A 26,176-nucleotide genomic window follows, 5' to 3' on the forward strand; every position below is an offset into this window, starting at 1 on the left:
TGGCCATTTGTATATCTTATTTAGAGAAATATTTATTCAAGTCTTTTGCTTATTTTTAAATTGTGTTATTTATCTTTTTTTAATTATTGAGTTATAATTACCTTGTACATTTCTTACCACCGACCTGGAATCAGCCATTCCTTTAAGGAGCTCTGGTTCCCTTTATTGGGGAATGATGTTTAGAGACCTCACTCCAGGGTTCCTCATTGCTACTCATTGATCACATGTTTAGTTTCTTTAAGAGAAAATACATCTTGAGTTTATACTGGTTTTTACTTAACCTCATCAAGCTTATATCTTAATTTTCTTCCTCCCACACTGAAAATCCCTGTTTTAAAAAATATCAACATTTGTTTTTGACTCGTTTTTTCACAATACAAACACAACAGTCTCAGAATAACACTAACCACCTCCATCAGTATGATCATTAGAAAGTATTAAAGATGTTTCAAAGTTATTTTTGACCTTCAGGTTATCCATCATTTTGCAGTCATTTGAAATAGTTCTTCTTGGTGTGTCTACATGGTCCCTCTTATGTGACATGTATTTGAGTATTTCCTGTGTGCAGTGGTCTGAGTATTCCACTGCTTTACAAAGGAGGAGAAGGAGAGGGAAGAAGAAAGGGGGGGGCTTCCCTGGTGGCGCAGTGGTTGAGAGTCCACCTGCCGATGCAGGGGACACAGGTTCGTGCCCCGGTCCGGGAAGATCCCACATGCCGCGGAGCGGCTGGGCCCGCGAGCCATGGCCGCTGAGCTTGCGCGTCTGGAGCCTATGCTCCGCAACGGGAGAGGCCACAACAGTGAGAGGCCCACGCACTGCAAAAAAAAAAAAAAAAAAGAAGAAGAAGAAAGGGGGAAGAGACAGCGGGTTATGTGTAGTAGGAAATTGCCATGTAGGAATGTTGTGGATATACTTTCATACGTCAGAGAAATCATCACGCTCCAATTTCAGCTTCATACGCTCAGGGTTTACGGGTACTTTTGTTGTTGTTTTTTCAAAATAATAGGGTGGCTTAGAGTAAGATAAGCCTTCCCCAGCCTACTTTCTGAGCAGTTCACTAAGTATTTTTTCTAGTAAATCTGCTAACCTGAAGAACTGCACCAAACATTTACTGCTTTTTCATTCTCAAGTGTGTTGGGAGTAGAAGGACATCCTATCCAGCTAGGAGTTGTGGCAGCAGCATCTCCTTTCTGGGCCCACACGTGTTCTACTTAGTTACAAATGTCAAGAGAAGGTCTTTCAATAATCTGTAAGCTTGTTTAGGGCCTTTTTGGGGGGTGAACCCTGAAAACTTTTATTGTTCGAGTTGTAGTGTTTGGCCCCAACTCATTATTTTGAAGACACAAGTGCCCAGTTTTAAAATTATGCCCCTCCCCCCATGCCATCCGGGCCTGGCACTGCTTCTGGGCTGGTCTCTTCAGCATCTTTCAGGGTGGAATTTGAGATCTCCTCTGGCTGCCTTGTTTTCAGGCTGCTGTGAGCCTCCAGAAGCTGATGTAAGGAGTCGCCGCCAGGCCAGTGCACTCTGGCACCTCGTGTGCTTTAGTGTTCTGTCTCCCTGAGCACATGTGAGAAGGAAGGCACTTCCTCTGCTCTGTCGCTGCCTCAGCCCCGCTTAGGATGTGGGCAGGGAAGGTCCCTTGTTGTCACCATAAAGGTCATACTGGGGCTGGACAGCCCTGTGACTGCATTATGCCACTTCAGTTACAGGAAACTCCCCACTGGCCTGTACCCAGTGTCTTTGGTGAAGAACTCATCTTAGGACCACTCACCGGTAGAGGGGCCATGTCATGGCCATAAGCACAGGAGCCCATGGTGATAGAGGACAGACAGTGACAGGTCGGGATGCGGCCTGAGCAGGGGCAGCGGGCCCAGGCTGCGGGCGGGGCGCTTTCCAGTTAAAGTGCGTGTTCTCTCCACGTGAACCTGGAGGACTTGGGCCTCTCCTCGTGCAGCCCGTGTCCCCTCTGCCGGGCAGGGGCCGAGGAGACAAAAACAGATAGGACTGTTTCTTACCTGAGCACCGAGCTGTGCTTTGACTGGATGAAGGTCATCTAAGATGGAAGTGTCTCTGTGATCACTCTCAATATGAGTAAAATGAGCATGGAAATAAAGTATTGTGTATTTAGAAAGATGCTCTTCCGGGTACCTTTCGGGCTTTGAAAACTGCTTTTCGGTGAACTGACGGTTGTCTGGTTTACAGCTGCCGGCTCTGGACACAGCCTCATGTGCCGTCTCTCTCAGTCTTTCCTAACCTGTGCCTCAGGAGGATTGGAAAGTCTGACATCCTCTCAGAAATCTGGCTTCAGTAGGGAGAGTTGAGCTCTGGCCAGGTTACAAACGGTCGGCTCTGAAGGAGATGAGGGTGTTGGCACGGTCGCCGGGTACGTGCACATTCTAAGGGTGCCCTTCTGCCTGTGAGAGAGAAGCCAGGCTGAGAGTGAAAGACCTTCTGGCCGGTGTGTTTGTGTTTGGGCTGGAAGGTCGTGGTGAATATGGAAAGCTGCCCCCTCCTGTGATGGTCTTTTGGGCCTGGGGTGAAGGAGGGTAAGTTCTGGGATCTGACTTTGTCTTGGAATTCGGGTGCCCACTTGCACATGTGTGCCTTTCATTGCACGGTTCTTTTGCCATCGTTCTTTAGTTGAGTTCACACAGCTGCCTCTCCAGAAAGATGGCATTCTAATTATAATTGCTCAGGAATCAATGAAGAATTAGTGGAATTTTGTCCTGCCTCAGCAGATGCAAGCGTACAGGCTCCTCCCTTTTCCTTTGCCCTGCTTGTAAAGAGAGTGAGCTTGAGTGTGGCACTTCCAAGGCACTTTGACTCCCTCTGATGCTGTGATGCTCTTCTGTGTGGCCTGGTGATGGGCTTCTTGGATGAACGGCCTTCCCCACCCTCCTCTAGGCGATGGGGTGCAGGGGGCCTGCCTCCACGCCACTTGCTCTCTCTTCTAATTACGTCATCTCTTGTCTCTCCACCTTGTCTGTAATCACCAGCTAGTTAGCTGTTCCTTAAATATTTGCGAGATTATGTTTAACTCCTAGATGGTGATAACAGGAAAATGCCAACCTTCTCCTTTCTTCTTCCAGTACTTGATTCTTGGCGATCTCAACCCTCCACGTTTCTCCAGGAATAGGCATCGAAACTATTACAGAGTGGGGTGACACTGATTCTGATTATATGGAGTATGCCTTATTTTTCTTTTAATTCGTATTTCAGAAGTAATACATGTTCATTGTAGCAAAGTAAGAAAAAGCAGAGAAGCAAAAACAAGAAAATAAGGGGTGTTTCATAGCCATATTTTTTCCTATACGTGTGTTCTTGGTTTTGTTTTGTTTCCAAAACATACTGTGTATACACCAGTGTACCGTCTGGGCTGTTTTTCCACTTAACATTGTATTGTCTTTCAACGCTATCATATATTCTTGTGAGGTTTTGTTTTGTTTTGTTTTTTTGCCGTGTGTGGGCCTCTCACTGTTGTGGCCTCTCCCGTGGCGGAGCACAGGCTCCGGACGCGCAGGCTCAGCGGCCATGGCTCACGGGCCCAGCCGCTCCGCGGCATGTGGGATCTTCCCGGACCGGGGCACGAACCCGTGTCCCCTGCATCAGCAGGCGGACTCTCAACCACTGCGCCACCAGGGAAGCCCTCTTGTGAGTTTTTTAATGGTAATATAATGGTCCATTGTTTAAGTCTATCTTAATTTATGTAATCAGTACCTAGTATTGAATATTTAATTATGGAATATTGAGTCGTCTGATTACCTGTTACACGGAATGCTGCAGTGAACGTTCTTTGTGGCTTAATTTTTGTACACATCCGTGTCATTTTCCTTGGGCTAAATTACTATAAAACGTATGCAAATATTTAAAGCTTTTTATGTATACTGACAAGTCATCTTTTAGATAAGCTATCCAAAGCATTACTTCCATCCATCATAGTAACTCTTTGCCTTACCACACTTGTCGGGATTCCTGTGTGGGGTGTTTTGAGTTGGGAGAGGCTTTGCAGTCTGATTTGGGGGCACACTGCTGTATTACCCACCTTCTTCCGTTGCTGCCTCCTCTGTAACTTTAGAAATAGATGTTCATGCTGAAAGCCTGAACTTCTCATGTGACACAGGTAGGTCCTACCCAGGTGTGTATCAACAGGGCAATGAATGAAGAGATTGTGGGTTTATCCATATACTGGAATACAGCTCAGCAACATCAAGGAACACACTACTCGTGCACACAGAGACGTGGGTGTCTACACTGAGCAAAAGAGGATCGACGAATAGAGATAGAGAGTGGATTAGTAGTTGTGGGTCCGGGAGGGCTGGGGAGACATGAGGAGGGACCACGGAAAGGTCCGGAGTTTGTTTTGGAAGTAATAATGAGTCCTAAAATGGATTGTGTTGATGGTTACACAACACTGTGAACAGACTAAAAACCATTGCATTGCACACTTTAAATGGCTGAATTTTGGGCTTCCTTGGTGGCGCAGTGGTTGAGAGTCCGCCTGCCGATGCAGGGGACGCGGGTTCGTGCCTCGGTCCGGGAGGATCCCACATGCCGTGGAGCGGCTGGGCCCGTGAGCCATGGCCGCTGAGCCTGCGCGTCCGGAGCCTGTGCTTCACAGCGTGAGAGGCCACAACAGTGAGAGGCCCGCGTACAGGAAAAAAAAAAAAAAAAAAAAAAGGCTGAATTTTATGGCCTAAAGCTGTTCAGAAAAAGAAGATGGACACCAAAGAGTACATACTGTATGGTTCCACTTATTTCAAGTTCTAGGCAGAAGTGATCCAAGAAACAGAAGTGAAAAAGTGGTTGCGATGGGGCAGGTTGACTGGAGAGGGTGGTGGGAACGTTCTGTAGTTTTGAGTGATTCTCATATGGTGTATGCAATCACCAAAACTCATCACATTGGAGGAAGATGCATTCTAGTTGAAAAAACCAAGTAGGCCCTAATCACCTTTTTTTTTCCTATTTAAAAAAATATTTTCTAAAGTCATTTCTCTGCTGGGTAATATGCCCTAAACTTTCTGTCCATCGACAAAGATTTCCACCAGTCATTTCAGGATACCAGCTGCTGCCACACCCATGGCCAGCTCACCCTGGGAAACCACCTTCCCCAAGACCAGAGGTTTGATTGTTAGTAAGCAACGTCCTGCACATCGTATAATGGCTTCAGAGAACTAAAGGGTAGTAGTTCTTCCTCCACAAACCGACTGGCAGTTGTTCTGCCAGGAGTTTGGTCTGTGTGATGAACTTAGTCATTCTGAGACAGTGGGGCTTGTCATTTCCCCCTTCCAAAAGGAAGTGCCTTTATGCACTTGAAGCTTTCGATGTGCTGTGCAGGTATTTTTGGAGGGTAGGAGACGTTTTGGGAAGCCAGGCAGATTACCTAAGTCAAATCATACTCGCACTTATGGTGAGTGAGGAATCTGTGGGCAGTGGAGGACAGACAGCTGACCCACCTGGTTGGGAACATTCACGGTGAGGAACCTTCCTCGTGTCTCACTGCTTTTCTCTTGTGTGGGATGTAGGAGCTTGTCAGACTTACCATCGAGAAGCAGGGGCATCCGTCTCCAACAAGCCCAGTGAAACCCAGTTCCCCAGCCTGCAAACCAGACGGGTGAGTGCTGACCAGACCCTCCAGTATCTGGGGTCACGGTTGATATACACTTGAGAAAGAAGGGGAGCCAGGTCCGGAACCCACATCAGGCAGGCCCTGTGAGGCCCACATTCCCTTCTCAGTGAATTCTGGGTAAGAGCCTGCATTACTTTAAAGTGTGTGTAGCTCACACCCGTTCTGAAGAATTGCCTGGTCTCCAGGTTAACAGCGTGACCTTTTCTAAGGATAGTGTGTGATGTCAAAACCCACCTATACTTTTCTTGACCAGCTTCCTCCCATAATTAGAAAGAACTTTGAAGGGTTGGGTTTTAGGGGTTTGACTTGAGAGCATTTAACTTTATCAAGAAAGGAAACTGAGGGTAATGTGGACAGTTACAGGGCCTTGCAATAATTTCTACTACAAGCCCCTAGTAAAAATATAAAACCTACACTTGGAGCATTTTAGAACATCATCTAGTCCAGAGATTCCTCTTACAGATGAGGAAACTGAGGTGCAGAGGCAGGGGGACTTGGCCAAGCTTCTGCTGTTTGTGGGTGATCGAACCAGACTTGAAACCCCATCTCTGCCTTGGAGCCCAGGGCACAGTGTCAGCTCTGTGTCCAGGGCACCTCCGTCCCTGTCCCCCCATGACTTCCCTGCCCTGGTCACATCCTCATGCTCTCAGGACCTTCTCTGTGGCCTTCTGTAACCCCGAGTTCTCTTCAACTCTCCAGCCAGTCTGAGCTCCCCTTGACAGATCGAGAGATGGAGATTCTAAACAAGACGACCGGCCTGTCGCAGTCGTCCGAGGGGCTCCCAGATTCCACGGATGAAGAGGTCGCGCCCCCCAAACCCCCCTTACCTGGCATTCGTGTGGTTGATAATAGGTAATTTTCTGTTTTTCTAGCACCCTCCTCTATTTATGTCATAATTTCATGAATGGATGGGTAGGATGAACCAAAAAGAAGGCGGTGCCATTAGGGTCAGAACCTGCTCTTTAGGCACCTTGGCAGTTTGACCTTCCTCTGGAGGGGCGTCTCCAGAGGACGTGAGCCTGGCTCAGCGCCCTCCCTTGCCCCGCACCCTGAGAACTCCCAACCGCTTGCCTTTTAGCCTTAACCAAGCAAAAACTGGTACCATTTGTTACGAAAAGAAAAGCAAGAACTTTGGATACTAGTTTTTTGGCACTGATGGGATGGGAGTTGAAAGTGTGAAAAGTAGGTGTGAAGTGTCTGATAATGAAAGAACCCACCTCCCATACCCCAGTATCTGTTTAAAGCATTTTGTGGGGTGTCTGGTTTGATAGGGTTCCTTGCTCTGTTTCAGTCCTCCACCAGCATTGCCACCGAAGAAGAGACAGTCGGCTCCATCCCCTACCCGAGTGGCCGTCGTGGCCCCCATGAGTCGAGCCACCAGTGGCTCCAGTTTGCCTGTTGGAATTAATAGGCAGGTAATTAGCTCCATCTAGAAAGGCAGAGGAAGGCTTCAGGTCTGGGGATTTGGTTCCTGAAGCTGAGAGAAACCCAGTGGTCTTCAGTCCCTGGCGTTGGTCAGGAGGAGCTCTCCGCACTGGGGTGGAAGTTCCCTCACGGGGTGGGGAGGCCGAGACCGGCCCCAGGGCCTCCCTCACACTGAGCTCTGAGCGCTGGCACAGGCCCTCTTTCTCAGGAGGCGCAGAAGTGGCGTTCACAGCCTACAGCAAAGACGGGCCTTTCCAGCAGGTTGCTGAGCCTGCCGGTATCTCCTTCTCCGAGTAAACGTACCGGCTCCCTCCCCTGGTCTCTGCCACCATTTCCCAGGAGTGACTTGGTTTGTTTTCGTTTTTTGCCGGGAGGATTTTGACGTGGACTGTTACGCACAGAGACGACTTTCGGGCGGCAGCCACTCATATGGCGGCGAGTCGCCCCGCCTGTCCCCCTGCAGCAGCATAGGCAAGCTCAGCAAGTCGGACGAGCAGCTGTCGTCTCTGGACAGGGACAGCGGGCGGTGCTCCCGGAACACAAGCTGTGAGACTCTAGGTGAGCTGCCGGCGTCGCGGCCACCACTGCTGGCTCATCGTCTCTCCGGGGCTGTTTTGGGCTCAGACAGTGATGCCAGTCATTGGCTCTGTTGACCTTGGCCAAGTCACTCAAAATCCGAGCCTCAGTTTCCTCATCTGCAAAATGAGGATACCAGTGTCTGCCTCTGAAGGGGGTTGAAAGTTTAAATGGAGTAGCAGTGTGAAACCCCATGGGAGATACTGAAATGGTAGCTGTTACTTCAGTTAGTCTGTCAGTGTGTCATTTGACTCCCTTTGCCAGAATTCAGAGCCCTCTGTGCTCAGAGCTCCTGCCCACTTCTGACGGAGGGCGAAGGCAAGGGAGCTGGCCTCGGGCGGTGGGGCCCAGTGAGGGTCTGGCGTGCAGTTTGGCAGGAGGCCTACAGAGCACTGAGCTGTCCATGTCCCGCGAACTAGATACTTCACTTCTGAGAGTTTATCTTAAGAACATAATCAGAGATTTATGGCAAGATTTCTGTCCAGAGACATTAATCTCAGCATTATTAAGAGTAATGATGATAAACTGGAAAGAATCTACTACTCAGTGATAGGAAATCAGGAGACTTATGATACATCCATTTGGTGGAATAATACATAGCTGTATTAAAAACCAATTATGATATAGTGATCAGCGGACAAAATCCACGACCACTTATATAGTGTTTTCTCAGAGTTTAAAAAGGAAAAAAAATCCAAGGGAAAAAAGACTTTTAAGGAAATATATCCAGTAGTAAGCAGAGATTATAGTTAGATTATGGGATTGTGGGTGATTTTTATTTTCTCAATAGGGTTTTTTGGCCACCTTTTCTACAGTGGTCATGCATTTTTCTTTTTTTAAGTAAGAAACTTTTAAAAATCCAGGAAAGTACAAAGAATTGGATAGCAAACAGTCAAATTCCCATCTGGTTTTACTTTTATAAGCAGGAGAAAAATGAAAAATATAAAGTAAAGTGAGAGTCTTTGCGGATGAGATGGGAGATGTGTTTTGGTCACTCTAATGAGCAGCACTGGGTCAGGGAAGAAGCGTGGGAGCTTTTCTTTCTGTGGGGGCTGGTGGCTCACAGTATGTTTCTCCTGTTGTGAACGCAGATCATTACGACCCTGACTACGAATTCCTCCAGCAAGACCTCTCTAACGCAGACCAGATACCTCAGCAAGTGGCCTGTAACCTCAGCCCGTTGCCAGAGTCCTTGGGGGAGTCTGGGTCTCCGTTTCTCGGCCATCCTTTCCAGTTGCCTCAGGGCAGCTGTCCCCAGCCAGAGGGGCCCTCGGCCCCAGGGCAGCAGATGGATGTGCCGCCTGCTCTTCCCGAGAAGAAGCGCAGGAGTGCGGCCTCCCAGACGGGGGACAGCTCTGGCTGCAGGGCGTCCTACGAGCGGCATCCCTCGCAGTACGACAACATCTCCGAGGAGGACCTGCAGAACCCAGCCTCGGTCCAGTCCGTCCCCTTCACGCCCTTTGCTGCTATTCTTCCCTTTCAGCAAGGAGGTTCCTCAGCCTCTGTTGAATTTGTGGGTGATTTCACTGTTCCTGAATCAACGGGTGACCCAGAAAAACCTCCTCCTCTACCAGAGAAGAAAAACAAACACAGTAAGCTTTTGTTGAGCTATTGTCGGGAAGCACCTTTTGTAACCTAAAGTGGTGTTTTATTGAAACATTAGATCAGAATCAAACCAGTGGCCTCGTAATTTCATAAAAGGTAAAACCACAGGTATGTGGACACTTACAGGAGCCTTGCGTTGTCAGTACTGGGGATCATTTTTAAAGCCTGATAAGCTGACATCTCCTTTTGGTCTCGACAGAACCTCAGGTCTGGTCTCCACAGAGTATTTGGCCTCTTGTAGATGGCAGTCAGTTGACCTTCTGGCCCGAACACGTGGTGACAGAGAGAAACAAATATCACGGCATTGCTTCTGGGTAAAGCAGAACAGACATTTGAATTAAAATAGCCCTGATCGCACCCACAGGGGTTTTCTAAGGCTCCCTGAAATGCAGGGGGCTGTTTAGAGAGAACCCTGGTACCGCTCTGTGTTCTGTTTGCAGACGCTGAAATGTCACGTCACCACTTGGAATCTGAGATTTGCTTGGTTGGAGTTGCTGAGGACACTTCTTGGACCAGATGATCTGATATATGATGTTATTAGGGCCCAGGGGTAGAGCTGAAATTTCGGATTTTTGTATTTTGAATATTTTCCAAGGTCCTAAGTAGAGTTCTGCAGGGATTTGCTTTTCTGCTGGCTCCCCGACTGCTCTGTGTTGCCTGTCTCTCTGCCCCGCCCTCTCCCCACGTCACCGGCACGGCTCTGCCTCATCTTCCTTGGGCAGACTGGCTGTCAGTGTTTCAATATGTGTGTGGCCACATCAGCCCACAGCCCCAGGATTCCCTGGCCTCAGTGGAAACATCCGGCAGATGACTTCTGTGACCTGGAAGTTGAGTATCCATTCTAAATTCCCAAGTGAGAGCGTCTGACTGGCCCTGCCGAGAGCGGCCCATTCTCAGAAGGGGAGACCTGGCCTTAGTTACCGCACTGGGTGTCGCCCAGCTTGTATAATGGCCTCGGTGGTATGGTCCCCCAGCTGGAGGGAGAGCTGGCTCTGTAGGGCTAATGATGATGTTCCCGTCTGTCACGTAAGTTCACTCACTAGAAACCAGGCCGCTAGTAGAGGGAGCTGCAGGCGGCAACGCCAGGAACGTCTCCTTCTGCGCCTGTCTACACGCACAGGTGTCTAAAGAGCCATTGCCTCTCCCCTCCACCCACCTGGCCTGACTGAGCAGCGTGCCCTTGAGGGCTCGCACCCTTGCCTGTCCTTTCCTAGGAATCTTCTGGACCCAGACCAAGAACAGGCTTGCATCTGTGCAAACCACAGCAGACTTGTGGTGCCGCCTGGCTGGGGAGCCAGGAGCCTCGCCCTCTGAGCTCTTAGACCAGGTGTGGGCAGCCGGCTTCAGGCAGAGAAGAAAAGGAAAGGGGGAGGCGTCCGTTGTTGCCTTTTGAATAGCCTCAAGTCTCCTGTGGCTGAAAATATTTCCTATTAATTTAGGCATCCATTTCTAGGCTCTATGTCATCTGTAAATGTCTGTAGCTCTTGTGCCTGCAAACCTTTAAAATCTACTGAGCGCTTCCGGTGTGGCACCCTTGACATACTCTGACATACTCTGTCGTATTCGTCCTTACCAACCTCCTGGCTGGCCGGGTGTCATTAGCCCGCTTTTTATAGCTGAAGAAACTGGAGCTCAAAGGAACTGAGCCTCTGCCCAAGATCAGATCAGCAAGGAAGTGGGTGGCAGATGTGGGTTTCTGAGCGGTGTTTTCCTAGCTCAGCTCACTGCCTCCCAGGCTGAGGAGGAAGGCCTCCCCCCACTTCCCTGAGCCCTGTGCCCGCTTACAGTAGGAACCCCTGCGCAGCTGGTGGTCTCCTCGGTGCCCTGTGAAAGGACCCCTGACTTGAGGCTCCCTGAGGCTTAGTCCTAGTCTCAAGTCTGCTCTTCACTTCCCGAGAGGACCCTTGAAGAGTTCCAATCTGCAGCCCCGCAGAAAACTCCTCACAGAGTTGCTCTGAAGGAAAGGAGGAGATAATCATCACCTTTATACTTGGCTAGCGCTGGACAGAGCTTGTGCACGCGCAGCCTCGGCGTCAGAGAGCATCCCCGTCCTGTGGGTTGCTCCGAGGGTCCCCGGCCCTGGGAGCCCCTTGTGCCAGACAAGCTTCCTCATCGCTGTCTGCCCATAGCCCCAGGTGCCCACTGGGCCTTCCCAGTGATGCCGGCGGCTGTAGTCTCTGGGCCCTTGTGCTGGGCTACCTTTGAAGTGGACTGGTCCTCCTTGATTCTAGAAGGTGGCGACCATCGCTGCTGCTTCTCTGTGCTTGGTTAGCAGCTCTCTACAAGGACCTCAGCATCAAGGAGTTCATGGCGCTCCTGAAAAGATCGCAGCCTTGCTGAAGCTTTCGGTTTGGGTCAGGCAGAGGCGGTTGCATTCAGGCTCCTTAGGGAGAAATTCGTGGGCATTTGGGGTCATCTTCATGGTTTGCATCTTGCCCTGGAACCCAGTGGTATTGCTTGTGCAGTGTTAGCGAAAAGGCGATGTGGGGTTCCAGGGGGACTGCAAGCTGCGCTTCTCTTTGAGAAGCACTGGTTTTATGGGGGAAACCACCTTTTACAGCCAAGCTCCACTCTGTGCTTTCTGGAGCTGAGATGTTCTTACTGATTCCTTTAAATAAAGAAGGTAACTTTGAACCCCTCTTTCAGTGAAGGGTGCTAGAAAGACGTATTTGGAGAAAGGCATTTCCTGTTTACCTTGACCCCCATTGAGGTACAGAGAAGAGAAAGACCATCTCCCTACCTTCACAGCTGCCTTCCCCAGCCAAGTATCTCTGTCCTTTCATTTCTGACTGGTTTAGGTCTCCAGTTAAGCCCAACTTTCTGGTTATTTGAAAATACGAAGTTAAGCCCTGCAAACTTGTTCTTGCCATGGTGTCTTAGTGTCTGAACTTTGGCTTCACCTAGCAGGTGCTCGCATCCCTTCACCTCCCTCTTAGTTCGTGCGCGGTAACTCTGTAAATAAGTTAGTACTTATTTCTGACGCAGGTATTGAGGGGCGCAACGGTGCCTTTCCCTCCAAACACGCGTCTGTATAGAGGATGCCCTAACACCCAGGAGCTTCCTCCGCTACCTAGAGAAGGGGAAGGGCGGAGCAGTTCCGGCCTGCCTTGACCTCGACTTTGCGACAGGGAGTGGAAAGTGCGAGATCCCATCCACAGAGGTAGACTGGGGTTGGAGAAAGGGCTTCTGCTCCAGTCCAGCCTCACAGCTACGGACACCAGATGACGGCTCTGTCAGGTCCAGACTGTCACTTCTCCCAGAACCCTCTGGAGTCTTCAGAAAGGCCTGGCTCAGAAGATGGGCTTGGATCACTAGCCTCCAAAAGTCAGAAATAAAGTATACGCTGATGCCCTCACGGGAGGGCTGAGGGCTTCACACCTGCCGCGGAGCTGCTGCCTGTGGCCAAAGGCTCCGTCGGTGGCGCCACAGTGCCGGTGAGGGAGCCTGCCCGCTGTGCGGGCGCCGCAGGTGCAGGCAGCTGCGCCGTGAGGCCGCGGCTCCGCGACAGATGGCCGCAGTGGCAAGGGCTAGGGCTGCTTTTTTTTTTTTAGCATCTTTATTGGAGTATAATTGCTTTACAATGGTGTGTTAATTTCTGCTTTATAACAAAGTGAATCAGCTATGCATGTATCCCCATATCCCCTCCTCCTCGCGTCTCCCTCCCACCCTCCCTATCCCACCCCTCTAGGTGGTCACAGAGCACCGGGGCTAGGGCTTCTTAAAGGGCTTGTAGAGAGGCGGATCCTTATGTTTCAATGTGAGCACTTCTTTTCTCACTGTTCGTCCCTCTGTACAGAGGATGTTCCATAGAACCTCTGGGCTTGGAGGGGGAGAACTGAGCTTAGTGACTGTTATTTCTCGCCTACCCAGCGGGTGCTCTGCAAGACCCGCCCCCGGGGCTGCAGCCTGGTTCAGCAAGTCACTGAGCAGGGACAGATGCGGGGGGGACATGCGTTCTCTTCATTCGTTCATTCTGTAAATATGTGTGGACGCCTACTGTGTGTTAGGCACCGCTGATACAGCAGCGGACAGGACGGACAAGGTCCCTGCCCTCCTGCAGCTTCAGCTCTTGAGTGAGAGGCAGTAAGTCCTGTTGCACCTGCTTCGGAGATTCTTCCTGAACCAAACCACTCACCCCCACCCCCACCTCCACCGCGGCCTTTCACCTGAGCAAGACAGCCGCCCAGAACCGTCTTCCCAAGACGAAGCAGCTCCGGGCACACCCGGGGTGGGGGTGGGGGGCTTCTGTGGGTTCCCGCCAACTCAGCATCAAGCCCACTTCCTTACCCCGTTCACACAGCCCCATGCAACCTCCTGGGTCATCCCTCTCCCCTCACCAGCTGTGCTCTGCCAACCGGACCCTCGTCCTGGCTGTGGACCTCTGCCTGGCCGGGAAGCCTCTTCCACCCGTCCTCACCCTTATTCTAGAGAAGCACCCCCATCGCCACCCCATTTCACTGTCCTCCATGGGACACGCATACCGCACCTCGGCCTGTTTTCTGTCTCCCTGGGGAGGGTGTGAGCACCACGCAGGCGAAGGATTCGCTTTGCTGGCCCCTGTGTAGTCCCAGCACCTGGGTCAGGGCCCAACACATAGTAGGTGCTCAGAAAAATCAGACGAAGGAGAAAAGCCCAGCTAGCTCGTGATGCGCAGTGGGAAGGCCTCCGACGGAAGGGAACGCGGGGCTGAGGAGGGGCTGCTGGGGCAGAGCCGGCGGTGAGAGGCCTCCACGGAAGTCAGGGAACCTGAGCCCGAGGCCCAAAGGAGGGAGAGAGTCGGGCCTGGCAGCGTAGCAGCAGGGTTGCGGGAAGAGCAACTGGAACAGCGCTGTGGAAAGCCCCGAGCATGGTCCGGGAACTGAGAGAGCCAGAGGAGCGGGCAGCGTGCACTGGGCGCCCGCTGTGCCCTGAGCCCTGCGCACGGCCCACAACCACGGCCCTGGGGAGGCTGGAAAGCCCCGAGGGCTTCTCAGCACGGAGTGGAGTGCCCCCTACGCCTTTCTAAAAACAGACTCTATTCCCTAGAGCGGTTCTAGGTTCCCAGGGACGTTGAGCGGAAAGTACAGGGAGTTCCCATAGATCCTTGCCCTCCCTCCCCGCACACACGGCTCCCCACCACCACCCCCGCCCCCCGTCACCACCTCCACCGTGACCCCCCGTGACACGCCATGGTCGCCGAGTCAGGGTTCACATCGCCTTGACACGGGTGTCCGCGTGGTAGTGTCGTACAGAGTGGGCTCTCCGGGCCCTCACCCTGGCCGCTGTGAGGGGGTAGGGTGGGGATCTGTGCACGGCGGTCTCCAGCCCAGTGCCCCCCTGTGTCCGCAGTGCTGGCCTACATGCAGCTGCTCGAGGACTACTCGGAGCCGCAGCCCGCCATGTTCTACCGGACGCCGCAGAAGGAGCACATCTACCAGCAGAAGAACAAGCTCCTCATGGAGGTGTATGGCTTCAGCGACTCTTTCAGCGCCGGGGATGCCCCGCAGGAGCTCGCCCCGCCCCCCGCCCTGCCCCCCAAGCAGCGGCAGCTGGTAAGCGGCCCCTCCCGGGTGCCCCTCGCTGTTCCACCCCCAGCAACCAGTCTCTCATCCTGACGGGTCTCTAGGAACTGGGATGGTCCTGGGGCAGGTTTCGGCACCTCTCCTTCCGAGCCAGGGCTCTGGGCCGTGCTCTCGTGCCCTCGCTGCGGCCTGTCTCCTGCTGCACCATCTCCCCACCCTGGGGGGTGGCACCTTTCTTTTCCAGAGCAGCCCCTGCAGCTGGGGCTGGCTTGTACTCAGAATGTTTGCTTTCTCTGTTGACGGTCCTTTTTCTCTCTTCTTTGGCTCCAATATAGACCTCCCAGAAAGGAGGGACTCAATCAGAGCACAGGGCACGGTCTGTGTAGGGCCATCTGTGGACTTGATTTACATAATGGGCCTCACTCTGCCCAGTGGTTTAACACCCCGCCCTGGCCGGGGATGGCCCAGTGAGAACCAGCTCTATTGAAGCAGGATGACTTTGCACAGAGCCGCTTTGTGTTTCAGGCATGGCGCACCGTTCGTCCTTCAAAAACCCCTCCTGTGTAAGGACTCCGTGTAGGTGGCACAGAGGCAGGCTGTCCAGCCGTGGGCAGGCTGTGAAGCTCTGGGACCAGACGAGGGGCACGGCGGGTGCGCCTCTCAACCCTTTTCTCTTTGCCACCAGTTTGCTAACTGAGTGGGCTCTGGTCAGGGTGTGGAATCCAAATGTCCCATCCAGCCGTGTTCTCCAGGAGAGGAGACCCGACTTTATCAGAGCTGCATGTGCTGTCTTGCTCTTACGCTGGTCAATCTGGTAGTGATTTAACCAGCGAGGGGCCCAGCGTGGCTGGCCAGGCCGCCTTTTATCCATTGCGAGAGGACGTGAGGTACTGCCCCGACTTTTCTGGGAGGCAGCTGCCGACCGGACGACAAAGGTCCCTGGGTGACTCCTCGAAACTGTCTGGGCCTCAGCAGTGCTGTGATCGGGCCTCGAGCATGCCTGGCCCCAGGCATCCCCGAGCCTGCCTACACTCAGCGGGCTCTGGGGCTGGCCCCGCAGAGCCACAGCCAGCCTCTTGGGGGACAGCCTGGTCTAGTAGAGGAAAGGCCAGGCTCGGGCTGGGAGTCGTGGGTCGCAGCTCTGCCACTAGCTAGCTGTGTTTCAGCAGTTGTGCTCAGGGTCTTAGTTTTTCACCTGTCCTGCTCACCCCACAGACACCTGAACATGCCCGAATATGAACAGAAATTGAAAATTGATTCTAGGATTTCAAGAAGAAATTGTCACCACAGAAATATAAATGCCTGCCCCCGGGACCTCTGACCTAAAATGTTTGTTGGACAGCTGGGCCAGTTAGGTTGAAATGTGAAGTTCTCTCATCCCCTCCTGCCGGAGTGCACGCGTGCCTGTCGGCCGGCCTTGGGCATCTTCTCTGTACCGTGTAGCCCATAGGCGTCAGAGCACTGGGGAGAGATCCCTAAGGAGCGCACGCGAGTCCCAGCCCGCGTGAGAGAGCTGTCAGACGGCCTCACCTGTGGCAGGGCGGCGGTGAGGGCAGCTCTGGGGAGAGGCCTGCCGGGGGCCCGGGAGGTGGGCCTCCGCCCTGAGTGAGCACCTGGGCTTTCGTATGGTGTCGCACGATTCTCCCCACGGCCCCTGGCACCCCCATTTTAAGTAAACTGAGGCTGAGAGAGCTGGCGAGACTGACTCAAAGCCCACTGCCAGAAGTGGAAGATTTGGGAGCCGCGCCCAGCTCTGACTGAAGCCTGGGCACACTTGTGCCATGGCCTGTGCCGGCTGCTTGGCATCCCTTTTCCAGGGCAGACGCAAGAAGTGTGACCCCATTTTTCCAGACAGAAGTGAGAGTGCTGGTTACACCTGCTGGTCCGCGTGCGCCGAGGGAGGCTGGTTCTAAGTGCTTTCCGTGCATACCGCCCAGCACCGTGTTCCCCACATCCTACAGATGACAACCTGGGGCACAGAGAGCTTTGAGTAATGCCCAGGGCCAGGCAGGTCATGAATGGCGGGGCTCAGATTAAACCCAGGCAGCCTGGCTCCCCCTCTGCACTCTGCCGGAGCACAGCCACCCCACAGAGGGGGGTCTGGGGCCCGAAATAAGCGGAAGAGCAGGGACTCACCCAGAGGAGTCTGTGTGGCTCCTCCCACCTTACCGCCACTTCCAGCGGACCCAGAAGTGAAGAGGGCGCCCACTCACCCAGGTCACCTTTGGCAGGCATCCTTAACCCCTGAGCTGGGCCGGGAAGCCATCCCTCTCCAGAATGTCCCAGCAGAGTCGGGTAGCAGCCTGTTTAGCCTTTATGTGTACATGCCTGACTGTTCTCTGCTTTTCTCCCTCCTTCCCTGTCTTCTCTCTCCTTCCTCTGTCCAGCAGGCCTCCTATGCTGCTTCTTCCTTCTCCTCTGTCTCCTACTGTGTCCAGCAAACTAAAGTGGCCTTCACTCCCGAGGACGGCAGTGCCACTCAGGGCATCAGTGTGTCCGTCTCTAACTCCTTTCTCAGCCGGCACGGCAACTTACCTGTGCCCTCGGTGAGTCGCTCCCTGCTGCTCGCTACTGGGAAACTGGTGAGCGAGATCTTTCCCTTGTCGCTCCTGCCTCCCGACGTGTGTGCTGCTGCCCATCGCCGGCTCTGTCTCTCCGCAGGCCCCTGCACTAGATGGGAAAGGGTATGCGTGGTTGGCTGGCTGTGGCCCAAAGGACTGTGTGAGCCGGTGGGGCGGGGATCATTAGCGGCCACGCTTGGAACGTCATCACCCAGGCATAAACTGGCAGGGATGTCTTGGCCTTTTTATTCCATTCTCACACTGGGCCTTGGGTCAGCCCTGTAGTGTTCTGTGTTTAAAAAGGAATAGTCCTCACGTAGGAAGCAAAGCCCCAGAGAGCAGGTTATACCCAGCATGACGGAGTTTGAGTTTGAGAGCTGTATCAGTTAGCTTTTGCTAACTCTTGCTACGTAACATACCACCCCAAAACTTTGTGGCTTAAAGCAACAGTAACTGTTTGTCATTGCCTAGGACACAGCTTAGTAGTGTGGCTGTGCTGACGCAATTAATCTGTTCCAATGAAACTCCGGATGTCAGGGGAAAGAACTTGGCAAGGGGGCACATTTGGGCTCCACTTAAAATCGGTTTATCCTCCCCAGGCCTCAATTTCTGTCCCTTGGGATTGTACTTTTCCTTGCCTCTTATAGCAGTTCGTGAATGGGAGGATTAAGTAAAATCACAGGAGACTTCCAGGCACACAGTAAGCCTAGAAAGTTTATTACTATTGCGCTTTCTCTTAGAGGTCTGGACTCTGGTCTTGGCTCTGCTCTGATTCTGTACAGGAGAGCTTGGGCAAGTGGCTTAACCTGCTTGCACTTCCCTTTCCCTCTATGAATGACAAGGTTGACCTGGTGACTTTTGGAGACCTCTCCAAGCTTGGGTTCCCAGTGTGGTCTTGTCCAGTTTCCGTATTTGGGAGCCATCCAGCGCCCGGCTTAAGCTGCGCCTGCCCGTTGTGAGGCCCTTGGGGCGCAGTCCTCCCTTCAGTGTGCTAGGGCCTAGCTTTTTAGAGCCGGCACCAACCATACGTGCTGTAGAAAGGCTAAACACCACTCGCCCCACCCCCAGCCCTGCCCTGGTGCACAGACGCCCTCTGTTTCCTCAGCACGCACCTCTGGCAAGCTCCTTTCACAAATCTTGCTAAACTTGGCTTGTAGACAATCCCAGCTCTTGACAGTTTTCCCCCCCTCTGTGAACAGAAAGTAAGTGTGAGTTTTCCTAAGGGTGTCTACAATATCCCTTTTGAGTAGTTTGGGGTAGAAGACTGTCAATGCATTGGACTGTTTACTACGGAATTAAAGAAAATTTGAGGGCATTTTAATTAAGTTTGGGTATGAGTACGTCATGGTTTTCAGCCCTGGCACGTAGGGGAGTCTTACGGCATCTTGCAGCAGAAATGTTGTGTTCTCAGCGGCAGCTCCACAAAGGAGCCTGAGGGGAGTGAGCTAAGAAAGGTGCTTTATTTCACTTAAAGGAAAGTCCCTCCAGGCCTCAAGAGCTGTTAGTAATGGCCTAAATGTATGCAACACTTGACATTTGAAATGCTGAAACCCCGGAGAAATGACTTAGTGTAATACCAGCGTATTCTTCGCATATTCTCTGCTACGTTCTAAGATGAGCCCCAGACGGAAGGGCTTTGACATGCTCTCAGAGCAGCCCTTTATTCCCGAATGTCCCTGGGCCTGTGTTGTCAGTCCAGCATGGAATTCCCAAGGGCCTCCTCATAGGAATACAGCAGGTGCCAGATCTGAAGACACCGCACACAGTTCTTGGTCCAGTGACCTGTTACTTCTGCCGTGTAACAGGAAGATCGAAAACCTTGCCAAGGGAATTGTAGAGCAGTACACCTGCATTGCTCAATGTAAAATGAAGTAGGTGCTGAAAAAGCATTCTTGTTCCCTCTTCCCAGGATCCCAGGATAAGTTTAATTCAATAAGCACGGAGCCTCTCCTAGTGCGGGTGAGGCAGCAAGAAGGATCCAGAGCGAGTAGGATGGCCCCATCATCCTTGAGAAGCCCTTGCAATTGAGTAGGCAGAATAAGTTGGGCATAAAAGAGACTCCAGCCCGGGCAGAGTGTGAGTAACAGCGTGAGAGTCGCAGATGGTCTGTGGAGCCAGGACAGTGCCAGGCAGCGCTTCGTGGGGAAGGGGCGCTTGAGTGGTGGTGTGAAGGACAGTTAGGATTTCAGGGAGATAAAGGTCAGGGAAGTCTAGTCAAAGTTGTTCCACACCGAGGGCCCTGCCTGAAGATGAGGCCGGGAAGGCCTGGCATACATTCTGGAAGGAAGATTGTCTCAAGTATAAGCACGCAGGACTGAGGTCCTGGGTGAGTGGGCTGGAGGGTAGTGACAGTAGCCAGCCCTTCCACGTGTCCTGCCCCTTACCCCAGACCAGCTGCTCCCCGAGCTGCCTTGTGGGTGCGGCCCTCCGGGTCTCAGGCCAGTCTTGAGCTCTTTCCCCACTTGTGTGCCAGACACGTTCCTGCTCCCGTTCCTGCCTGGCGCCCACCCTCCTCTTCGCGGTCTCCAGCTGGGTCTGCTTAGCCCCCCCGTCCACAGACTCCCTGTCCTTCCTGCCATGCGCTGTGATCCTAGGAGACACGCAGCCGGACTGACGTGTGGTGTCCAGGGTATTAAGACCAGTTTGATAGGAGAAGGCGTTCAGGGAAACGATGAGTGACCGTGAGACCAGAATGACGTGGAGAGCTAGGCGCAGCCTCCCCCGGGCTGGGAGGCCGACGCCCTCGTTCCTGTTCTGATTGTGCTGGGCCTTGCAATGGGCCTGCCCCTCGGTGACACTGGTAAGGGTTTGAGTGGCGGGCCCTCCTAGAAACAGCTCTCAGACGTGGTGCTGGCGTCTGCTCCTGTCCCTGGATTCTCCTCCATCACTTGTACCCCCTGGGCTGCCTGCCCTGTTCTCACTGCGGCCCAGCCCGTGCTGGCTGCCCGCCTTCCACCTCCACCCGCTTCTCGTCCCTCCAGCACCAGCCCTTCCCCCCCTCACCCTGAAGTCCCACGTGCCGTTTCCTCACCATCTCCCTCCTCTGGCTTACGTTTTCTGTCATTCTGAACCCTAGTGGTGCCAATCTTGAAAGTTTTGGGTTGGGTCCATATTCACCTTACCTTTGACCAAGGTGTTACTGAGAGTCTGTCAGTAACCGTTGGGGTTGCCAGTGCCCTCCAGGTATTGCAACGGCGACATTAGAAAGCTCCGCCGTCTCCTGAACTATTTTCTGGTACATCCTTTCTTTGCCAACCGATATTTACTATCACCAAGAGATCTATCTGGATGCTAGGAATCTGCTGAAATACTTTCTTTACCGTCTTGGCTTCCGAAATGATTCTGGAGAAGTAAAACTACTAGAAGACCCAGGTTTTAAGAAGAACTTCGGAAATACCCGTAATAACTGTCATCTGTTTTTAAAAATCTTTTGGGTAACAGAGTCAAGGGTGTGTCATGTTGAGGACTTCAGTTTAAAGGGGGGAGATGTGTGGAGCTGCTGACAGTGACTCTCTGAGGGCTGGGCGCAGGCTCTCGTGCCGCAGCACGTGTGTCCTTCAGGGCCCAGCCGGGGGAGACTGGCTCTGTCCAGCCCCCTCCTCGACCTCCCGTCACAGGCATCCCGGAGACCGGGGCACTCTGACAGGTCTGGAGGCCAGACGGGGAAGGGGGAGGAGGCGGGAAAGAAGAGACGACGGAGCCGGGTGAGAAAGGGATTGTGGGCCGGAGTCACGAGCGGGCCGGCCGCTCAGCACGTCACAGCACAGCGTGTGCCCTCCTGCTGGGAAAAATGTGTTCCTGCCTCCCGTGCCTGCCTCTTGTTTCTTCCTGCTGCCACCTTCTCCTTATGGCTTCCTGCCCTGCTTAGAGAGAACTCACTCTGAGAGAAGAGGGCGTGTCTGTGGGCAGCACTGGGGCCCAGGGACGGGCAGGTGTGTCCCCGAGCTGACCTCTCCTGGGGGCCGTTGTGCCGTCGGCCTGCCCGACTCTGTGGGCTTTCCTGGAGAGCAGCCCCGGTGCCATCAGCATCGGGCAAGCCAGGGCCATGATGCCGCCCGCCAGAGAGTCTCTGCGGGCGCCTCTGCGGCTCGCTGCGGCCCAGGCAACCCGGGGGCCACTCAGGTGCCCGGAAGCCGTGGACTCTCAGGCTCTGCCCCATTTTGGGGGGCCTCACCACGGAGCGTAGTGGGCAGGTGCTGGTGTCTCCTCGCTAGACTCTGGGCCCCCTGGGATTAGGGATCCACCCCCGCCACACGCCTGCCTCGCGGGATGGGCCAAAGCCCTCGGCCCCCCGTCCCGGTGATTTCTGTGCGTGTTCCCCCATCCACTGAGTTGACCAGGTGAGAACTGAGCTCATCGTGTCCCCCCAGCCCCACGTACGCACCTCATTTTCACGGGACACGTGCACACCCAGTCACCAAGCCCTGTGGCCCGTCCCGTTGCCCACCCCACGCTGGTCCTTCTCTCCACCCCATCGCCGCCCCCGGTGTGGCCACCGTGGCCTCCTTTCCAGCCTTGCCGCCACAGCCGGCCGCCCTCCTTCCCCGCAAAGCAGCACAGGCAGACCAAAGTGTCACCCCGTCCCCGCAGGGCCAGGCCGCCCACCTGTCCCGGGCCCCGCCTTCCTTCCGCTTTCTCCTGCCCCCCTCCCACCCCACCCCTGGGCTTCTCTCCTCTGCCCCGGCCCTTTCCCACTCCCCCAGTCCCTTCCCCACCAGGCTTTGTCCTTACTTGCTGCGTGGACCTGAGCGTGCCACCCCAGCTCCGCTTCCTCCTCTGTCACTGGGGGCGTGAAGTTGTCGGGAGGATTAAAGGGAAAACACACATAAAGAGCATAACGTAGTGCAAGATGCCCGCCGGCATCAGTAAAAAGGGAGGAATTAGCACAGTGCTGCCGCGTTGGGTGGTTTTTCTTTCTTCTGCAGGGCTCAGGCTCTCTTTCTCTGCGAGTAGGGATTGGGCTTTTTATGTTCTTGGACTTTGTACCTGGGTCAGGGCCCAGCAGCAAGTCGCAGGTGCTCTGTGACGCTGACCTGACTAGGAGCGGTGACAGGGAGGCGTCCAGCTCTCCCCCACCCCACCATCCCAGCCGTCTTTCCCTGCTTCCGAGCATTTCATCAGAACAACCTGAGCGGACTCATCACGGGAGAGGCTCTCCGTTCCCACGAATCAGAGGCACTGATCCCAGGCTGTGGCCGAGAACCCTCTTTCTTCCTCTTTTTCCTTCTCTGCTGACCCAGGAGGCCCTGGCTGCTGGCTCTCTGGCCCGAGAGACTCACAGGCACTTCTTGTCTGCTGGGCCCTTGAAATATGATTTGGCTTCTCCGGGAAGTTCACCCTGTGCTTTTCCGCCCTTCCTCAACGAGCCGGGGTGCTTGTGTGGCCATCGCTTCCCCGAAGTGTGACGCCCGAGTTCACTGCCCCTCCGAGCCTAGACACAGCTTTGAGGCAGGAGGCACAGGCAGCCAAGCACCCACCAGGTTTCTGCTGCCCACAGGGGAGCGGAGAAGCCCGGCTCTGTGCCGAGCCCCCACCCTGGAGGAGATGGTCACCGCCTGAGTCCAGGAGTGAGCCTAGCGCACCTGCTGTGGACAGCAAGGGCCGAGCGAGGAGGCGGGACTGGTCGTAGCCCAGAAGCAGGACCGGGGCTTGGGGATCCTTGCCCCAGGGGCTCGCAGCAGCAGCCACTCCACCCAGCTGTTTCTGCCCCTCCTTCTGAAGGTTCCCTGACTCTGTTGTTGGCGCTCACGGCATTGTGGATGGTCAGCGCCCGCAGGCTGCTTCACACACAGGAACTTCCCTGCAGCCCCTCACTGCACGTGTACGTCTGACTCAGTCCGTGACAGTCGACTGGTCGGGTACCAAAAGGAGCCCCTGGTCCTCGTGAAGGTCCTGTGTGATGTGAACCCAAAGGGTGCTGTTCCTACACTGACAGTTGCCTTTACATTCATGTTTTCAAGCTGCTTGTCGACTTGTCAAAGGCCCTTCCTTCCTGCTCTGTGATGGAATGTTTACCCCTGTTCTGGAGATGGAGGCACCAGAATAGAGAAACTGAACCATTTGATCAGAGTTTTAAGTCAGAGCTAAGGTTAGAATCCAGATTCCCACCCTGTGAAATACAGTGTCAAGTTGACATTTATGAATTGCTTAATGGCCAGTAAGCATTGAGACCCGATGAGGCTGAGTAGAAAGAAAAGCCCGTGCACGGGCTGGACGTTGAGAGGCGTGCTTTTGTCCTTTGTGTTCTGACACAGAGTGTAGCTACAGGCTCTAAATAGTGCTAAAGATAAGTATAAATTAGAGCCCTTGTCGTGCTGTTTAAATCCAAACTGAGTACAAAGTAGTTGAGTCAGATTTCTAGAACTAAGTTCAGACCATTTTGGAATCTCTACTAAATTTTCTTATGGAGAGTTGATGTTATTAAGGTTAATATTTAATGAATATGCAGAGCATCCTGAAACGTATTGGAGGTCCTCACAAGAATGTACTTAGCCACGAAACCGTGGGCCAAAAGCGTAGTGCTTTCGAGGAAGGTCTTGTGATTCAGCTTGCAAAAATATGGAACATGAGAAGAAACATAGTAAATTTCTACTTACATCTGTCCTAAAATTCTCCTGAGCAAAACATTTTTGTTCTTTTACATCCTTTGTTATAAAATTACAGATTAGAATTTTGAAATGAGTTTAAAACATAGACTCCACCAAGAATTTTATTCAAAAAGAGAGAAGGTATTTTTTGAATCCAGCATGAAGCTGATGTTGCCTTTCTTGGGTGAGCTGAGCGCTGTCTCATTGTTCACATGATGGGACCAACAACAGTGTCTGTCCTCGCCTTGAGCAGAGAAATCGCAAGTGCAGAAGGTTGTGGCCTTGGCCTCAGAATCTGCCTCTTGGCTTCGGAAACTCATCTTTGGACATTCTCTAACATGTAGTTGTTATAAATTAACAAGTGCATCAAAGATGGAAGTTCCCTCTGGACCTAGGATAGACCCAAAGGATGACTTTCATAAACACGTAATTAACTGGGACCAGGAAGGAGAGAGAAGACGAGCAGTCTTCCAGCCAGTTTGCCACATGGAGTGACAAGGACCGTTATCAAGAATCCTTCCTGGTGACCTAGGAGTGATCACGTCCCATCTAAGAACCAAATCTGATGTGGTTCTTTCCAGGAGATTCCTCCCCAGGAAATCATGGACATGTGTGTTTTGCAGCAGCTAAAAGCTTTACTTCCTTCCAAGAGAAATAACTGACACCCATATCGTGTGAACACTCGCAGGCCCTGGTTGAAAGAAGCATCCTCAGAGCCCAGGACTGGCCCTGGGCTGTGGTTCCCACTGGCTCTCCATAGGGGAAGGAAGCCCACACCACCCTAGAAAAGCACCTTCCCATGAATATGTTTTCTCACAAATGATGGATAAAAATTTAAGCCCCCAAACAAGCTGACCAGTAGCTTATCTGTTTTGCTAAGTAGCGTCCAAAAACACTGAAGTCATAAGCCTTGTTTGAGCCAAGAGGATACAGTAATGACTGATCTCTGGAATTCTCTATACTTCCAAACACTTGCCCGCAACAATACGTCCATTCACTCCGATGAGCGCGTTTTCCCCATGATCGGTAGAGCTGAACGTTTTCCAGAGCTTGCAGCCCAAGTCACCGTGGAGTAGCTGTACCAGTCAAGGTCCTCTGGCCTGTGGCTCCAGCTCTCAGCTGCTGGCTCGCTGGCTGCCCCCTCTGGCTCCCCCAGCTTTCTGCTAATCAATGGAATTAAATGGAACGTCTGTCATATTGAGGAATCAGAATTTTTCATGTGAAGATCTGCTTTCCTGTTTTCTTGCCAACACAACACAGGGCCTGTCCCTAGTCGTTTTTCATGCCAGGATATGATGGAAAGGAAGTGACCCTGAAAACTGGTGCCTGGCCGGCTTCGGGTGGCTTTGCTTTTTAGCATGTGACTGGCCACACATCACATCAGCCTCCCTCATCCTTTACACCCAGAAGAACTCTCTCCGCGGTTCTTTCAGGTGTATGTTTTCAAAAGAGTGGGGTGCTAGCTCCTGTGTCTCCCACGAGGGCAGATCTTTTTGCTGCGTCCCCGGCTGCTATATCAAGCCGTGGCTCACTGCCTTTTGCAGGCTGGTCGCCCCTCAGGAGGTCTCCGAGTGGAGTGAGCCGGCAGGATTCTGCAGCGCTGCGGGACCGCGCGCTTAGGGCCTGTCACGTGCCCAGGGCACTCCCTGAGTGTGAGATGGCTGCCCCAGCACCGTCTCTGCTGAGCCGAGCCATGTGTTACTAGGTACGTGGCTTTCCCATGCAGCCCGTTTCTCCATCCCTGTAAGGATCCTAACAGCAGCACTTCGTGTGGAGTAAACGAGGTGATTCAGGTAAAACCTTTAACACCTCACCTGACCAGCAGGAAGCATTCTGTAAGAATAGCTGTCATCGTCATCGTCACCATCATCATCATGAGATGGTTCTTGCCGGCGCTTTGATTGTGTGATCAGGGCTGGTGTGGGGGCCAGGTGCGCCCCCCTCCTGACTGCTCTCCTCCCCAGCACCTTGCACCAGCAATCCTAGATCTTCTGCAGAGATCTGCCGTCTCCAGACAGGCAGCCCTCACATCATAACTCCTCCTCGGCCCAAACAGCCTTACTCTGGCTATAAATAAAAATCCCTGCCGCGGAGCGCAGCAGCAAAGCCGGGCACCAGCCAGACCCTAAGATAATCTCCAGGCTGTGGTGCAGGGGTGTTTCTGCTCAGCGGCCAGCCCTGCTTTCTCCCTGCCCGTGTGAATAAATATGATCTTAAAGGGCCTGGAAACATTTCTCTGGGGAGTCAGTGGAGACCGGGCTTGTTGACCGTGGTATGGGAATGAGTGTGCAGGG

The 26,176-nt window shown here is 53.1% G+C and overlaps 1 protein-coding gene and 1 long non-coding RNA gene across 13 annotated transcripts in view; both read left to right on the plus strand.

The window, feature by feature from the left end:
• RAPGEF1 (Rap guanine nucleotide exchange factor 1) overlaps window positions 1–26,176 on the plus strand; it is a 140,981-nt gene that overhangs the window by 87,276 nt on the left and 27,529 nt on the right. For 5 of the 12 annotated variants that reach the window (XM_067742891.1, XM_067742896.1, XM_067742890.1 and 2 more), the window contains 7 exons: window positions 5,524–5,612; window positions 6,327–6,479; window positions 6,919–7,042; window positions 7,427–7,610; window positions 8,720–9,220; window positions 14,562–14,764; window positions 17,122–17,280. In XM_067742891.1, the coding sequence (XP_067598992.1) occupies window positions 5,524–5,612; window positions 6,327–6,479; window positions 6,919–7,042; window positions 7,427–7,610; window positions 8,720–9,220; window positions 14,562–14,764; window positions 17,122–17,280 (1,413 nt within the window). The remainder of the gene's footprint in view (window positions 1–5,523; window positions 5,613–6,326; window positions 6,480–6,918; window positions 7,043–7,426; window positions 7,611–8,719; window positions 9,221–14,561; window positions 14,765–17,121; window positions 17,281–26,176) is intronic. The other 7 variants (XM_067742900.1, XM_067742901.1, XM_067742898.1 and 4 more) reach the window with 2 other exon arrangements.
• On the plus strand, window positions 9,228–11,867 carry LOC137227318 (uncharacterized). The gene is made up of 2 exons (XR_010944787.1): window positions 9,228–9,547; window positions 9,674–11,867. It is a non-coding gene; the product is annotated as an uncharacterized lncRNA (long non-coding RNA).

The sequence above is a fragment of the Pseudorca crassidens genome, chromosome 7 (assembly GCF_039906515.1).
Source record: "Pseudorca crassidens isolate mPseCra1 chromosome 7, mPseCra1.hap1, whole genome shotgun sequence".
Classification (NCBI taxonomy): domain Eukaryota; kingdom Metazoa; phylum Chordata; class Mammalia; order Artiodactyla; family Delphinidae; genus Pseudorca; species Pseudorca crassidens.